General features: G+C 56.7%; 1 protein-coding gene across 1 annotated transcript in view; it reads right to left on the minus strand.

The window, feature by feature from the left end:
* The window catches only part of CIT (citron rho-interacting serine/threonine kinase), a 168524-nt gene that overhangs the window by 72607 nt on the left and 78817 nt on the right, over positions 1–17100 (minus strand). Inside the window, exons 10-15 of the mRNA XM_055147097.1 lie at positions 10256–10361; positions 9102–9245; positions 7695–7814; positions 3269–3439; positions 2819–2869; positions 2299–2352 (exon numbers count right to left, since the gene is read on the minus strand). Of these exons, the coding sequence (XP_055003072.1) occupies positions 2299–2352; positions 2819–2869; positions 3269–3439; positions 7695–7814; positions 9102–9245; positions 10256–10361 (646 nt within the window). The remainder of the gene's footprint in view (positions 1–2298; positions 2353–2818; positions 2870–3268; positions 3440–7694; positions 7815–9101; positions 9246–10255; positions 10362–17100) is intronic.

Raw genomic sequence — 17100 nt, forward strand, 5'->3', positions numbered from 1 at the left:
CCCCCCCCCACCCCCCACCAGGACCATGGACCAGGACGGGAAGAGAGGAATAAAGGAATGCGGGCTCGCAAAGGTGGCGACAATGGCCTTTAGGATTAAAGAAGAAGAAGAAGAATCGGAGGCCAGGACGGGAGCTCAGGCCCCGGGGAAGGAAAGACCAGACACGGAGCCAGACACCAGGAGACACTGGGTCTATATAATACTCATTTCTCAGAACACGCACACACCCATCCTATCCCCCCTTTCACCTACTCTAAGGTGCTCATACATATTCTGTTACTATCACCGAATTTGGAATTCAGCCCACAATTAAAGTTGAAAACACTTCAGTTTTCCTTTCCTGGGGATACAGGAAATAAGCAGCAGCTTGGATTCTAAGCCTCTTAGATTCGATGGACAACAGTCAGTGCAGACAAAAAGGTCTAGAAGAACGTATCTATCCAGCTACTGATGCTTTAGCCGTGAAGATTAATTTCTCCTTTACTAGTTTTCCTTTGGGAGAGGTGGAATACTTCTGCGTGAAAACAAAATAAAAACTACAAAACACGTCCCCCCGCCCCCCAATAATTAGCAAAGAACACAGATTATCATGGCAACTCACAAACCCGTGTTCGCTTGTTTTTTAAAAAGAGCCAAATGTTTTGCAGTCAGCTTTTATTTCCTTTTTTTTTTTTTCCTTTTTGGGTCACACCCAGTGATGCACAGAGGTTACTGCTGGCTCTGTACTCAGGAATTACTCCTGGCGGTGCTCAGGGGACCACATGGGATGTCAAGGATTGAACCCAGGTTGGCCACGTGCAAGGCAAACGCCCTCCCCGCTGTGCTATTGCTCGGGCCCCGATTTCAGTCTTCAGTACACCTGTAGCCCCCAGAGCACCACAGGCGAGGTCGAAGTGTTAGGCCAACAACCTCACACACACGTGCCTGCAATGAAAAACTGCGGAGGCAGGTGTGGAGGTCTTTGAGTCACACCTGGTGGTGCCCAGGGGCTCACTCTGGGCTCTGTGTTCAGGGGTCCGACCACGTGCGGTCCCTGGGGTCAAACTGGAGTCGACAGTGTGCAAAGCAAGTGCCTTAATCCCTTTGAGGTTAACTGAGAACTTTAAGTCCTCAATGAAAAGTGCTCACAAAACTAAACAAAAAAGTAAAAGCCAGCTTCAAGACCAGCCCTCTTCGATACGGGAGCAACTTGCCACAGGGGCCACTGAGCTCGTGAAATAGCACTGTCGCACTGTCGTCCCGTTGTTCATCGATTTGCTCAAGCGGGCACCAGTAACATCTCTCATTGTGAGACTTGTTACTGTTTTTGGCATATCGAATATGCCACGGGCAGCTTGCCAGGCTCTGCCGTGCGGGCGGGATACTCTCGGCAGCTTGCCGGGCTCTCCGAGAGGGGTGGAGGAATTGAACCCGGGTCGGCCACGTGCAAGGCAAACGCCCTACCCGCTGTGCTATCGATCCAGTGAAAGGTGGATGGTAAATCAATATTTAGTTTGACTTAAGCTTCCTTCATTTAAAAAACTGAATCATTTTAAAAAACTAATCAGATATAAGTGTTTTAGTAGAGATATATACTGTCAGGATGGGGGTGGGGGGAATCACACCAGGTTGGCCCTGTTCAAGGCACGAGTTGTACCCATTGTGCTACAGCTCTGGGCCCTGTTCTCTTTTTTTTGCGTTTGTTCTTTTACATGCCTGCTAGGAGTTTTGCATTAATCTGGGGCTGACATTTGTGGTTTGCATAATCCTTCAGGATGAAAACATGCCTCCCCTCAGGAGTTTCTCTGTGGAAGGGGGCGGCAGACTCTCAGCAAAGAACCAGAGACCGGGACAAAGAAGTGTGGCACACGGAAGCCAGGGCAGGGCAGGGGCGGCTGACTTCCTTTCAGGAAAGAGAAGGAAATCCTCGGGGCCAGGACTACGGCTCAGTGGAGAGCGCCGAGGGCCAGGCTGGAGGTCCGCCCTTAGAGATGGGCAGACCGGGCGGCCGGGCCCTGCGGGGAGGGAAGCCAGCCTCTCCTGGGCTCTGCTGGCGTATAATTAGAACTTTTACTTGAGAGTCTCACACAGCTTGGCTTTTAAAAATAAACACTGCTGACACATCTCCAAAGGAAAGGGAATATTCAGAACACGGAGACTTCCAGGTAATCGCTCCCCCTGCCTTCATTCTCCTTGGTGCCGGGTGACTAATCCTTTCACTTTCATCTCGGTGCTCCCGGACGAGGCCAAGACAGGGGGTTGGAAAGGGGAAGGGCGAGGAGGGGAGCAAGCCCCCCACCCCGCTGGCTCCGGGCTCACCTTTTCCAGTTTCTCTTGGAGCTCCTGAATTTTGAGCTGCTGCTCCGCATTGATCTAGAACGAAAACCCGGGAAGAGAGCAAACGGCAAGTCGGCGTTAGGGTCCCGGGACAGCCCGGTGCCCTGTTCCCAGAAGGTCTTTCCGGTTCGGCTTTTCCGGTGGCTACCGATGGAGAAGCCTTTGACCCCAGACATCAACCTCCCCACGAGCACTGCTGGCGCCTCAGCGTGAGCCACGTGAGGGCGGTAAGAGGGAACCCGAAGCCAGGCAGCGCGGGGGATTCCCCACACGTGTTTCACTGCTCGTGAAATCGCTGTGCGCAGCCGTGGAAACCAAACAACAGCAGGGGTGTCCGTCGCCCCTCTTGGGGATGCCCAGAGGGCAGATGGGACGAGGAACCCGGAAGAACCCTTCTGTTTACTGCAAGGACATTCTCAATCAATGACTGGCCAAGTACCCCAGGTGGGGGCGGGGAAAAGACAGTCTTCCCAAAAGCAGCAAGTTCAACCATGGAAAGTACCTTCTCCAGTTTGGAAAATTCCCCGACTTCAGGCTTCCCCGGATCCTTCGCCTATAATGCAAAAGACACAACAAGCTAGGATACCTCAGAAACTTCACCGTGAACCCCACCTGCTTGCACTTCCCGGGTCTCTGGGGTGAAAAGAAGGGTTGATGTGCTATCTTGGGGGAAGGGGGGGAAGCGCACAGCCAGTGGTGCTCGGGGCTGATTCCTGGCTCTCCGTTCAGGGATCACTCCTGGGTGCTGAGGACTGAGTCAGAGTCAGCCAAGGGCAAGGCAAGCGCCCTGCACGCGTGCTAGCTCTCCACCCCACGGGAATCTTTGGAAAACGGGGAGGAGGAGCTGTCCAAGGTATCCCAACACTTTTCAAAGCGTGTGCATGCGCGCGCGAGCGCGCTCGCGAGCACACACACACACACACACACACACACACACAGCCGGCGGCACGACCTTCAGCAGTTTGTGCTGACACTCCGTAGCCTTCCTTTTGAACTCTTCAGCTGCCAGCCGAGACTCTCTGAGCTCGGACTCGTAGAGGTCGCTCCGTCGTCTGGCAGAGACGAGGTCCTCCTCCAACTGATTCATCATCAACCTCATTTCTTCCACCTGAGCCTGGTACTCCTAGAGGGGAGGCAAGGAGGGGAAGGGGAGGGTCAGCGGGCCTGGGGGAAATGACGCGGGAGGTGGGGAGGGGGGCAGTGAAGGGACCCGGAGAGCAAGCAGGGTGACCAGGAGGCGAAAGGGCGTGGCTGCAGAGGGGAGGGAAGGATGTTAAAGCTCTCAACGGTCCGTGCACCATCGGCGACAGCATCTGGAAGCCACGGGGGCTCTAGCGAGACCCTCTGCCCGAAGGAGGGCGCGCAACGGGCAGTAAGCGCCAGCCCCTTCAGGCCCGGCCACGGGGAGAGAGAAACAGCCGTTCTGTGCACAACAGGGATGATAAACTGCCGGCCGGGGCGTGCCTCCAACAGTGATCATTTATTTGTGTGGCTATGTCCTCTCGAGGTCACACGCCCTCAGCACGATTAGACACGGTGCTTGCTTTGAGATTAACCTTTCAGCGGGCACAGGTGGGGAGGGAGACTGGACACCACCGGGGATAAGAATCCTGGAAGGGGAACGTCATGGTGTCGTGCTTCTCACCATTAACTTTTCGGGGCCCCAAGCTGCGTGAAGAACACGACATTGTTCCTGAAATGCAAGTCACCCTGGAATTTGGAAGCGGCAACAGACACGGGCCAAAATAACTCAGGAGGAACGTGCCTGCGCCCTCCACACGCCCTGGACGGGGTCCAGCCCCGCAGCCTGTTCTGAAAACAATTTCTAAAATCAAAATGGAAACTTCAAATCAAGGAGGGGGGGTTGTTATTTTTCAGTATTATTATTTCTCCAAGTAATAGGCATTGGCTTATAAAAACGGGGGGGGGGGGGGCAAAGGTGAGAATATAAAGTTTTGTTGGCAAAAATCAGAATTTCTATGGACACAGCTCGTGACCACATACAACCTAAGCAACCAGACTGGATTTCTGTGGATAAGCGTTTCTTTTTTCTTTCTTTTTTTTCTTCTTTTTTTCTTTCTTTAAAAAAAAAAAAAATGGGCCACACCTGACTATGCTCAGGGCTTGCTCCTGGCGGGGTTCAGGGAACCATCTGGTGCCAGGGATCAAACCAGGGTCGGCTGCATGCAAGGCGCACCCCTGAGCAGCTGCCCTCTCTGCCCAGCCCCTGGGCAAGGGTTCCTTTGGATTTCTAGGAGTAAGACTTGCTCAGTGGACTTCTACAGACGAGGGTTATGACTGATCACTGATCCCATCTCAGAGGCTGCAGTTACAAAGTGAAGCTGATTTAAAACTTCCGTTTTTTCCCCCTCCGATTAAAAGAAAACCAAACCGCAAACACAGCAAAAAAAAAACCTAAAACCTCTCAGGGTCCCTGAAAGTTCCACTGACGCTGAACTTGGAGGAGAGGCTGCCCCCCCCCGCCCCCCGACGGCCTTCAGGGGAAGCCAAGGGCGAGAAGACCATCTTGGCCGTCTCCCCCACCCCTCCTGGGCTCCCTTTTCTTTCGTGCTTACGTCAGCAGAGAGCGAGCATGATTTTTTGCATTTTGCCAAGGGCCTGCTCACCACCCCGCAGCCCACCCCAGCCCTCTCTCCCCTGAGCCGCAAACAACATCTCTGTCAGCCCCCAGTCGGCTACAAACTTCAGAATAAAATCCACCTCGTGGGCTAAGCCACCGTGACTATGCTGACCTCCTCAAGGGGATCCCGCAAAGCCAATCACTAGCCTAATTCCCTGCTTCAGGGAAAATCGGGCAGCTGAGCGAGACCGCTTCTTGCCCTGGACCTAGTGGGTTGTAGGTAAGAGCTAAGGGATCAGCAAAGGGAAACAGGCGAGGGCTGGGGTGGGGGTGGTGGGGGGAACAAATACAGAGACCGCCTAGAGCAAGTCTCCTGAGTGGCACTTGGGAATTTGGGGTGGAGGAAAGAGCCGACAGGGTCCCATCCAATCAGCAATCCTGCATCAAGAACGAGTTCTATGGTCCCCGACTTGCTTCCCCTCCTGAGGCAGGGGATGGTGGGCAGGGGTGCAGACCACCAGGGTGGCACGTGACCCAAAGGGGCAAGAGAGACTCCCGACGACGCCTTCATTCTGGGGGCAAATCCAAATACCTGCTGGATTAAGCGGAGCGGCTGAAAATAAGCTAAGTAGCTGGACAGAGTGGCTTCAGAAAGAAAAGGATGGGGAATAAATGCCCCCACCCGGTGGGAGCCAAGACACCGCCACCGACCCAGCAGCCTCTGAGGGCACGAGGCCGCTCCTCCCCTCTGAACTGCAGGCATCTTGTGCCTGCAAAACATTCCCGAGAGTCCCTTTTAATAAACCCTCCTGATGAGAAATAAAATCTAAAATGGAGAAGTTTTAGAACTTTTAGCAGCCGCCAAATCCATGCCACCAGCTGTGATATGAATCATAAAAGACAGCTCTTTGAACTCACCCGCCAGCTTATTATACCTCTCCAAAATGCCCTGGCCCGGCTGTTTTGAGGGAATTCAGGGACGCCAGCGGCTCCCTCTGGTGGCCGAACACGGCTTTCAGTTCCCCAGGACGTCGTCAAAAGCAAATTTCCAAACACTTTTCAACAGATGGGGGGGAGGAAAAAAAAAAAATTCTACCTCTTGAAACTTTCCGGATGAAGGCTATGCTGCTGAAAAAGGGGCATGAATCGAGGGGCCAAGGAAGGTGCAAACTTCAAATTCTCTCATATTCGTGGTGGCGTTCAGAATCAGATTACAATGTTTCCTGGGCACGTATATCGAAACCATTTGTTTTTCGAGCAAGAGGACCGGCTATTTTTAAATATGAAAGTGGCAAATAGATCATGCTGACGATCGTAGCCATTGTGCCCTCCCTCCCCCACCCACCCACTACCCTTCCCCAGCCATCCCTCATACGCCATAGCGCATACACTGAAGATCAGGGAACGGAGCGAACTGTTGGCAGGGCTTTGGGTTGTTTTGGGGGGATAGGGGAGGGGAGAGGAGGGATGGGGGCTTAAGGCCACACCCGGCAGTGCTCAGGGCTTAGTCCTAGCCCTGTACCCAGGGATCACTCCTGGTGGGATTGGGGGGCCGTCTAGGGAGTCGGTGGGGGGGCGGTGGAAGCCCACCTGCAGGAAGAGCACCCTACCCGCTGTCCTCTCGCCCTGGCCCTGCAGGAGTTTCTCGCCTCAGCACCACCCCGGTGGCTCTCTCTGTGCCCCCAGGAACAAAAACATCCATTGCCACCAGCATCTCCCTCTGACATGAACCTGCACCGCCTGGCAGTGGAGCGTGGACGGGTCAGCTCTGCGAGGGCGCACTGCCAGCCCTGTGTCCACGCTTCTGAGAACTTAGGATTTCTTCAAAGGACTGCGGGGGGGGCGGGGGAGGGGGTGACGGTGGGGGTCGGGGGTAGGGAATCCAGGCTAAAAATGAAACAATGAAGCAAAATGAAAATGAACCATCTAGAAATAAAACACTTTTTTGGAAATGATGCGTGTGGAGCGGGGAGGGGGTGCGGGTAGAAAAAACATGGGCTATTTTTAAGGTCCCAGTTCTCTCTTGTGGACACACCTGGGATGGTTTCGTCTCTTGGATTTTCCGGGCGAATTCTATCTAACTCAGCTTCACTCTGCTCCGACACACCATTCCTTCATGCCGAGAAAACAACGCCTCATCCTAGCTGCTCTCAAACGCTACGTGAGCGCCAGGAAAGCTATGGAAAGTACATTGCCTACAGAGTCCTTCTCTAGTAAGAGAGAGACTGGCAAACTTTTGGAAAAAAAAAAATTCTTTTTCTTTTTGGCTAAACAGCTAGACCGAAAGCCAGGTTAGCTCTGCAGAGCACACACAGGTCGCGACTCACCCCTGCCTCTCCGCGTGATGCTCGGCCCACGGCGGGTCCACGGATGCGCCTGGCCGCGCGCCCATCCTTCGGGCCTCTAAGTTCCATCTAGTGGCTGCATGGCACCCTCTCTCTACGGCCGCTCTCTCCCCCCAGCCGTCGGGAAAACGCAGAAGCCATCCTCGGCGCAGTCACAGAAAAACGTGGTGGTGGGCCAGACCGGCCCCCCAGCCCCCGCCAAGGCCCGAGTCTTTTTCCCAGCCTTGCCAGAAACCTCCACCTCTCACTGACGAGCACCGCTACGTCTGGGAGCCGAGTTCCGAAGGGAGCGAGCGGCGCCAGCGCTCCGTGGTTTATATAAATCACGGGCAGTCGGAAGTTTCCAAGTGACCTACATCCCCGGCTCCCCGCCCCGCCCCTCCCCTCCCCTCGCTCTGCCTCTCCGGCTCCGGCTCCGGCTCTGGCCGGCAGCGAGCAGGTCTGAGCAGTACCTGCTCTTTGATCTCCTGGAGCTTCCGGCTCTGCTCTCTGATATCGTGGAGAAGCTGCAGCGCTTTGTCGTCCTCCTGGGACACCTCCATCCGCGCTTGCTCCAGACTTCGCTTTAAGCTCTGTGGAAAGCAGAGATTTTAATAGGGGGGCCCCGTGGACGCCGCTCTGCCGGAGAAGGCTCGTTAAGGGAGCGGCCGGCTGCGGGGCGGGCACCAAGCCCGCTTCGGGCGGCGGGCGGGCGGCAGCGGGTTCCGGCGGGCTCCTGGGTCCCGGGTCCATCCTGGAAGAAGGCTGGGATCAAGAAAGAGCAACTCCGCCGGGGTGGCGGGACGGCCCGTCTCCTGGCCTGGCTGATACTTACTTGTGTGCCTGGGACGCTAATGCGAGGAAGCGCCCTCGCTAGCGCTGGCCAGCCCCGCCTGGGCAGCTACTACCAAGCCTGCCCTGGGCCAGCGGCTCCTGGCGGGCTCTCGGAGACTCTCCCTGTCACAGGAGCACTTCCCCACCCCTGCTCCCTGAAGACCCTGGCACCAGCTGGCTGAGGGGGCCCGGGCCCCTTTCTCCCGGAAGGGTCCCTCAATGCTTCAGGGGCATGACAATGGGGGTCTGAGATACGCAGCCCAATAGCTTCCCGCCGACCGACAGGCAGCCAAGTCTGGAAGGGGAGCACTGGAAGGGGAGCAGAGCAGTCATTCCCAGTCAGCTGCGTTCTGGAGGGTTCTTCTCCCCTGGAGGTGGGGGGTGCTGGTGTGTATGAGTGTGAGTGTGAGTGTGAGTGAGTGTGTGTTTGTGTGTGTGTGTGTGTGCGGTGGGCACCTGGGAAAACATGTGATTCAACTTCTTTTATGACTCTTTGAGTTGGGCACGGTAAAAAAATAAATAAATAATAACACCCAAATGAAAACTTTTCACGAGACAATGGAGAAGACAGTCTACTCTCAAGGAAAGGGAGAGGGGGAAAAAAAAATAAATCAAAGTCACATGGTATGCGATGGCAGCGGGTCTGGGCTTCTAGGCTGAGCCTCCCTGTCGCTGCCCCGGGTCTGGCCGGTGGAAGCCCCTTTCCGGAAGCGTCAACACCTCTTTTTTGGCGCCTAGTGGGGAGGGGTGGCCCCTGGGGCCGTCTGTCGGGGACAGGACCAGGGCGCAGCGGGCAGGCTGGGAGACAGCGGCATCAGTGGCGGGTTCGAGGCTCGGGGGGCTGCCCGGCCTCCCCTGGTGGCCCCTGGCTCCTGGGCCCGGGCTTGGGCCCCGGCTCTGCCCGTCGCAGGCCCGGCCTGCGGACTCTCCCTCTCTGCTCCCTGCCCTTGGCTGCGGGGGGGGGCCTCGGGGGGCCGTCATGAAACAGGATGAGACACACACACAGGACGGGCCGCCTCCGAGGGAAGGGGCGCGGGGAGGCTCACACTGCATTCTGTGATGTAGGTGGCCAGGTCCTGCTCCAGGAGGGACCGCTGAGTCTCGGAGGCCTTCAGCTCCACCTCCTTCTGACTAAGGACAGCCTCCACCTCTGACACGCGCCGATGTAACCGGGTCATTTCCTGCTCCATCTGAAACAGACACACGGGCGGGTTAAGGGGGGCCCCCCAGCGCGGCGGAGTGCAGACACAGCTGGGGGTGGGGGGCGGGGGAGGGGGGGAAGAGGGCGCCTCCACGGCCACCTGGTGGCGGGGCTGGCGCTCGGGCGGCGGGCTCGCCAAAGCGGGGGGGTGAGAATACCATTGTTTCTTCGCCCGGGGCACACGGGCTCTTCACGAGGGCGGTCCCAGAGCTAAGTCTCTCCTCTCATTCACGTCTCGGTTCACGCTTGGTCACTTCTCTACCCCGTGAGCAAGCAAGCCACAAGCATCGTGTTTGACTGGGTTTTGTCACCTGTTGGCTTTGTGGTGTTTTTGTTTTGTTTTGTTTTGTTTTGTTTTTGGGGGGGGTGGGGCGGAGGGAGCTTGTGGGTTTTTGCCAGACGTCACTCTAATTTTATCCCAAATCCATCTTGGTCTCCCCCCATCTCCTTGCAAAGTGCTAGAGGACCAAATCCAGGACGGGGCCAAGGAGCTAGCGGGGGTTCGTCTGCCCGCTTTGGCGTCCCCGGCCAAGAAGCGCCCGGTGGAGAGTTTTCGAGAGAGCGGCAGCCCCGGGCAGGAAGAGTGCTCGATCGTTAAGAGACGCGGAGCATGGTCAACACAGAGGCCGCAGGGACATGAGCAGGAGGCTCAAGAGACTAGGAGGAGAGCCGTCTTCGCCTCACTCCGAGCGGGCGGGATGCATCTCAGCCACGGGCGACGCCCCACGCCGCAGACCTCGGGCTGGGTCGTGCCGAGGACCGGGCCAGTGTTAAATCCAGGGCCTCCGCGGGCTTTAGATTTAAAGGGCTGCAGGCCAGGCCCAGGCCCGGCTTCATGGCCCTCCGGGCAGCGGAGGCTCGGGCGCGGACTTCCCTGGCTCCCCCGCTGGCCGGCTCACTCCGGTGGGGTCAGCAGCGGCCCCGGGCGGCGGCTCCCTCGGCATATACTGTCGGGAGGTTCCTGGAGCAAGGAGGGAGGCCGGCGGCGGAGATAAATACCTTGTGGCACTTGTCCTGGGAGTCTTGCAGCTCTTTGCTTTTGATGAGGAGTTTCTTTTCCATGGAGCTAGTCTTGGCAGGGGAGTCCAGGCCCGACACAGCTGACCTGCGGGGAGGACAGGCAAGGTCGGGGTGGGGGGGGCCCTCAGGTGCCCAATGTGGCAGAGCAGGGCCTCCCAGGGTCCCGCCGGCCACCAGGGGGGCTGGATTGTGCCACTTCTGAGGTTACACACAGGCAGCAGGGCGCAGAGGAAGTGGGGGGGAGGGGGGCGGGGACATGGGGGAGAACCCAGCCGCCGAGGTCTCTGGGTTTCTGTGTCCCAGGGCAGGCTGGACAGTCAGTGAAAGGCTCTCGGACCCGGGGCGCGCCGAGGCTGTGGCACCGAGCGGCTCACTCGACACGCAGGGACGGTGCCGGTGCCCTACTCTGGTCCAGAAACGGTTCCGGGCGCCGGCACTGCAGAAGCAGACCGACAGGCCCCTGCTCTCGGGGGCTGACCTGCAGAGGGCAGAGAGCCCGCAGGGAGCAACCCCGGGAGGAAATGAGCAGGGGGACACAGCGAGAAACGTGCAGGGCTCCCTCCGGCGCTCTCGGAACCATAGCTGGTACCAGGACGGGATCGAGTCAGGCTCATCCCCACGCGAGGCGAGTGCGTCGCCCAGGGTGCAAGGCCTCGGGCCCTCAGTGAAGGGTGCAGAGGTGGGGGAGGACCGGCCCGGGGGGCCGGAGCAGATCCAACGTCATCACCAGGGCCCTTCGGAGGTGGACGTGGAGGAGCAGGGGCAGGATGACGTGACGGCAGAGGGAGGCCAGCGGGAGGAAGGGGAGAGCGAGAGGAGTCGGGGAGGCAGGCGAGGGGTAGGGCAGCTGCTGGCCCACGAATGACCCAGATTCGATCTCTGGCACCCCACGCGGTCCCCTGAGCCTCATCAGGGGTGGATCCCTGAGCGCACAGCCGGGAGTAAGCCCTGAGCATCCCATGTGTGGCCTGACATATCCCTCCCCCACAAAGAGAAAGAGGGGGAGACAGACAGACAGACAGACTTGAACATGCGGCTTTGCTGGCTTTGAAGCCCAAAGAAGCGGGCAGAAGAACTGGGGTGCCTCCATGAAGTGGGGAGGGCACGGAAACGGGCTCCCTGCCCTGGGGGCCCAGCACGTGCAGTCTGTGGCCTGCGTCTAATCTTCAGCTCAGTGAAACCCGCCTGGGACGTCAGCCCCGGAACTAGGAGAGGAAACAGCTGCTGTTTCCAGTCTCTCTGCTCATGGGCGGGTTACAGCAGCACCTGAGGACCCTGGGCCTGTCCCCCCAGAGCGGGGCACGCTGGGTCCCGGCTCCCCACAACAGCTCCCTCAGTGGCCGAGGGAAGCCACCAGCCCGGGAATGGCTTCTGCAGGCCAGGGTGAGCACAGGGGTTAGGGCACCTGGGCAGGCGTGGCCCTGGAGGGACCCGGGGGGGGGGGCCCGGTCACGCCCTCCCAAGAGTGCTGGACTATCCTGATACCCCCACTGGGACCCACACGACAACATCACAGAACCATTGCAACGTGACCTCGAGAGAGTGGAACTGGAAGCTCTCCTGGCCCCGGAGAGGAAGGACTTACCCCCACACCCGCCCCTGGGATCACAGCCCTCTCACATCCCGTCTCAGTCCAGAGGGGACGATTCTCCTCCAGGGCAGTGTGCCTCAGTGGTCGGCGCCCTGGGCTCAAACACGGGCGCTGGTAGAGGCAGGGCTGGAGACCACGGCCAGGGTCCCGACCCACGGAGGGCGGCGGGGCAGAGCCAGGGCGGTTGGAGCTGCAGAAGCTAGTTGGCCCGGGAGTGATGTCTTACCCAGAGGTGCACACTCCACTTCCTGCCATGGCTGAGGTCACGGCGCGGCGGCCAGCCAAGGGTGGAGGCCTCAGACCAGGTTCCTGGGAACCCGGCACGCCCAGGCCCGGGGGTCCAGCCGCCCTCTCCCACCCCTCACTCACAGAGCCGCGCCCTCAGCTGTGCCGTGGGAATCGTTCTCAGCTACCCGTGAGAGCTCTCGCGAGAACGCAGTCAGCGAGCCCGTGGAGGGCCCATCGCACCGCACCGGGGAAGTCGCGAGGGTCCCCCCCACCCCGTGCCACCCGCTACTACCGCCGTGTCGATTTCATCCCCGCCATCCCTGCAGCGGCGTGAAGAGCACGGGCCTCCCAGGCTGGCTGAAACGGTGGCTCGAAATAGCAAAACTCAGGGGGCTGAGCTGGCTCTGTGCTATTATTCACTTGAAAACAAATGTCGATTATTCATAGAAATGGGCAATGGCAATTGAAATCTAGAAATAAATCTCCTTTGGAAACCTCACTGGGGGCTGGAAACGCAACCAAGTTCCGAGCATCTCACTCACCCGCCCGGTTCCTGCCCGCACAACCTCCCCGTTCCGGCCCAGATGCAAGGGGTTGCCCGGCATGGCCTCGAGTGACGGCAGGGGTGGGGGGGGGCTTTCCTTTCTGCCCCAACTCCCCTCTGGTGGAGGGCCCTGGAGGAGTTCCACACAGCCCCCAGAGGGGAGGGCGAACCACAAAAGGGGTCCCGGAACCTTCAGGGATCCCCCACGTGTCACTTTCCGGAGGCACAGACGGCGACAGAGGTCACGTCCTCTGTGCCACACAAGCAGAAGGACGCGCCCGTGGACACGACACGGGAGGGGGGGTGGACAGGGACGCCCCGGACAGACTCAGACGGAGGACTCGAAGCTGATCCAGGCCACGCGCTGTCGGGTCCTGAATGGAGGGGCACGTGTGCCGCCCACCAGCCCTGCTCGGCCCTCGAGTCCAACCTCTTCCTTCTGCTATTTCGGGGCTTGGCAAATGTTCACTGTTTAGAAGTTCTAAGTACAGCAATTAGGAGCGCTTCAGAACAAAGATGCTAAAGAAATCTTTTTTTATTATTATTATCTTTTTAAGAATAAATAAAAATCACATCTAAAAAAAGCGACAGTCAGCTTGCTGTGGCTAAACCCGGCGAGGAGCCGATCCCACCAACGGCCGTGGGGGGTGACGGGGGGTGGGGGGGGGAGCGGGGGGACGGGGCAAGAGTACTGCACCTTCCTGGGGTGGGTTTTTGTTTTTGTTTTTGCTTTTTTGGAATAACCCTGGCAATGCTCAGGGGTCACTCCTGGCTCTGCACTCAGGCATCACTCCTGGTGGTGTTTTGGGGCCCAGGTGGGATGCTGGGGATCCCACCTACCTGCAAACCTGCAAACGCCCCAGCTGTCATTCTAGTGTTAGCGCCAGCCCCACCTCCTGAACCTTCCCACCCGCTGCTGGTGGGGATCACCAGGAAGCTGTGGAAAGCTTCTCCGTCAGGCCCTGCCCTCTGCTCTCGGGATAGTGATGTGCCGGGGAGGGGCGGGGCGGGGGGGGGTTGAGGGGGAGCCGGAGGGTGGTGGTGGGGAGGGGTTGTGCATCTGTGGGGACAGAGAGCCAATGGGAAGTTTCAGAATCTCCCTCTGAGCTTACTATGAACCTAAAACTGCTTAAAAAAAAAGAAAGAAAGAAAAGAAAAAGAAAGAAAATTAAGCCTCTTTTAAAAACAAAACAAAATGAAAAATCCAAGTTCAGGGCCCAAGTGGACCAATTAAATCATAAACTGACAAGACAAAAGCAAGTCCTGGGCGGGGAGGGGGGGAGGGGACGGGGGAAGGGGAGTCCCTCCACCTGCCCAGCAGGGCCCCAGCAGCTGGAACCCTCCAGAAGCCAGTCACCGCGCTACTCACAGCTGACTTTCACAGGCTCAGGATGAGCCCCTCACGCACGAGAGTGAATCCACTGAAAACCTCAGGGCTGTGGGTTTTGTGACTGAAATCTCCAGGCTCACAAGGGGTCAGGAATGGGCACCCTCCCCCCACATCCCAGTGCTTACAGGAGCCTGGCAGCCACACCCACAAACTGATTCTGGTGTCATATAAGCTCATAACTGCCAGAATCCAGAGGTTCAAATAAATCTCGGCTTTCTACTTTTTTTTTTCTTTTTGGGTCATACCTGGCAATGCACAGGAGTTACTCCTGGCTCTGCACTCAGGAATCACCCCTAGCAATGCTCAGGGGACCATATGGGATGCTGGGAATCCAAACCCGGGTCAGTCAAATGCAAGGCAAACGCCCTACCCACTGTACCATTGCTCCAGCCCACAAATAAATCTTGGATGAGAGTAATACGCTGCAGAGATGCCTCCGGACCCCAAAGTCACCATCCAGTTGAAAATTTAACTCCAGCTGTATCACCCTATTTAAAATTTTAGAATTCCTGGAACACGTGGCCACAAATGCTCTATGCCACTGATGTACCAAGAGTAGTATACTACATTTGATGGGATGGAAAGCAGAAGGCAACCTATCTTGATTTAAAAAAAAAAAAACAGTCAACACAAGGTTCAAGCTGTAACAATATGTTAGTGATCTCTTATATAGGAACTTAATGGCTTAAAGGTGAGATACAGCAATTTTCATACACTTTCCTCTAAGGAAACCCTTTTGGATCATTTTTTTAGCCAATTTTCATAACAAGGAATATAAAGTAATAAAATAAATCATTTAGCACCTGCCTTTGGGGCAGGCTTGGGTGGTGATGGTAAAATTCGAAATAATGGTGGTGGGAAGGTGCAATGGTGGTGGGATTGGTGTTGAAATGTTGAATGTAATAAATTATTGTGAACAACTTCATAAGAATAAAATTTTAAAAAAAGAGAGAAAACAAAACAAAACAAAACAAAACTCCTGGGCAGTTCCATTTTTATTAAGCTCCCAGGCGACTTTGATGTTTATTCCGGATTAAGAACCCTGGAGCGAATTAGAAGTGCCCAAGATTGGGGGTCAAGCCACTTAAAACTCAAAGGAGGCTGGTCCCCAGCATCTGGGGCTGGTACCTTTGGATCGTCCTTTGACTGAGGTTCTGAAGTTAGCCATGGTGGCCTAGAAACTTCAGGGCAGTGGCAGTGTACAGGTGTCCAACATCGAGTGAAGACTGTAATTCCAAGTACCAGTTTTAACTAAAGTTCAACCCAAACACAGCACTTCCAAGAATTTCTATTCAAGAAAGGGAGAGAGAAGCCAGGGGCACATGCTTTGCGTGGACCCGGACCCAAGTTTCAACCCTGAATAGTCCCGGAGGCCCCCGAGTGCCACCAGGGAGGCCTCACGATCCTTGCTCCAAAGAGTGGGCCCTGCGTGGCCCACTTGCCTGAGAGTCGCTGGGAGGGACCCCAGGCCCCCCAGTCCTGCTTAGGAGGAAGAAAAGGGAGGGGGAGCGGGGAAGAAGAAGGAAGTAGTTCAACTTACCTGTGTGTGTGTGTGTGTGTGTGTGTGTGTGTGTGCATGTTCTATTTTTTTCATGTATCTGCTTAGCCAATTCAATCACTAACACCCATGACACAAACTCTCATTGAATTTTCCTGGAGGGGACAGATCCTCCAAATATTCTATTGCAAGTCATTTTCTTTTTCTAGCATTTTCATTAAGCCATCCTTCCGTGTTTCAGGTGACAAGAGAGAAGCATTTACAGGGGGCACAGCAGACAGAACGGAACAGGGGACACTAGGTACTGGGGGGGGCTGAGGGGGCGGCAGCTGGGAAGCCCCACCCAGGCTTGGCGGCTGCAAGCACCAAGGGGTGACTCTCAGCCCGAGAACCCCAACACCTCCAGCTACCAGGTCAATCTGGAGCCACCCCCACGCCCCAGAGCGGTGTGTGTGTGTGTGTGTGTGTGTGTGTGTGTGTGTGTGTGTGTGTGTGTGTGTGTGACTAGGAAGCCGCACAGATTGGAGGGTTGAGAGAGTGTGTGTGTGTGTGTGTGTCCTCCAGGGGTGTGTGTATGTGTGTGTGTCTGTGTCTGTGTGTGTGTGTGTGACTAGGAAGCCGCACAGATTGGAGGGTTGAGGCTCGTGTGTGTGTGTGTGTTTGTGTGCGCGCATGCATGTGTGTCTGTGAGAGAGAGAGAGAGTGTGTGTGTATGTGTGTGTGTGTCCTCCAGGCCTCTGTGTGTGTGTGTGTGTATGTGTGTGACTAGGAAGCCACACAGATTGGAAGGTTGTGTGTGTGTGTGTGTGTGTGTCCTCCAGGCCTCTGTGTGTGTGTATGTGTGTGACTAGGAAGCCACACAGACTGGAGGATTGGGTGTGTGTGTGTGTGTGTGTGTGTGTGCTCGGCGTCTGTGTGTGTGTGTATGTGTGTGTGTGTGTGTGACTAGGAAGCCACACAGATTGGAGGGTTGGGTGTGTGTGTGTGTGTGTCTGTGTGTGTGTGTGTGTGTGTGTGTGTGTGTGACTAGGAAGCCGCACAGACTGGAGGGTTGGGTGTGTGTGTGTGTGTGTCTGTGCTGTGCGTGTGCGTGTGTGTGTGTGTGTGTGTGTGTGTGTGTGTGTGTGTGTGACTAGGAAGCCGCACAGATTGGAGGGTTGAGGCTGGTTCATGCTCCCGGCTCGGTGAGAAGCAGTACAATGAAGATGCTAATAAAAGCGCCGGCGGCCTGCCCACACATTGCTTTCCTACTCCTACTGGCCACCTCGCTGAGCCCCACTCAGCTACCCCCAGGGAGGGAAGAGCCACTGGGGAGCCGCCCACACAGCGGGGCTGCCTCCTCCAGCAGGCAGCCAGGTTTAGGTCTGTCCTCCCCCACCCCCACCCCGCCCCCACCACCCCAACTTCTATTTTCTAGAAACAAAAAAAAATAGAAAACTTTGCCCCGAAATCAACATCTCCTCCTGATGCCCCCATCTGCTCTGTAAGGACAGAGGCCCCAAGCGTCTTCAAGGTGGTCACGGTGGCCACGCAGGGAAGGGCAAACTTGGTCACGATTGCCACCGCCGAAAGA

The sequence above is a fragment of the Sorex araneus genome, chromosome 9 (assembly GCF_027595985.1).
Source record: "Sorex araneus isolate mSorAra2 chromosome 9, mSorAra2.pri, whole genome shotgun sequence".
NCBI classification, from domain to species: Eukaryota; Metazoa; Chordata; class Mammalia; order Eulipotyphla; family Soricidae; genus Sorex; species Sorex araneus.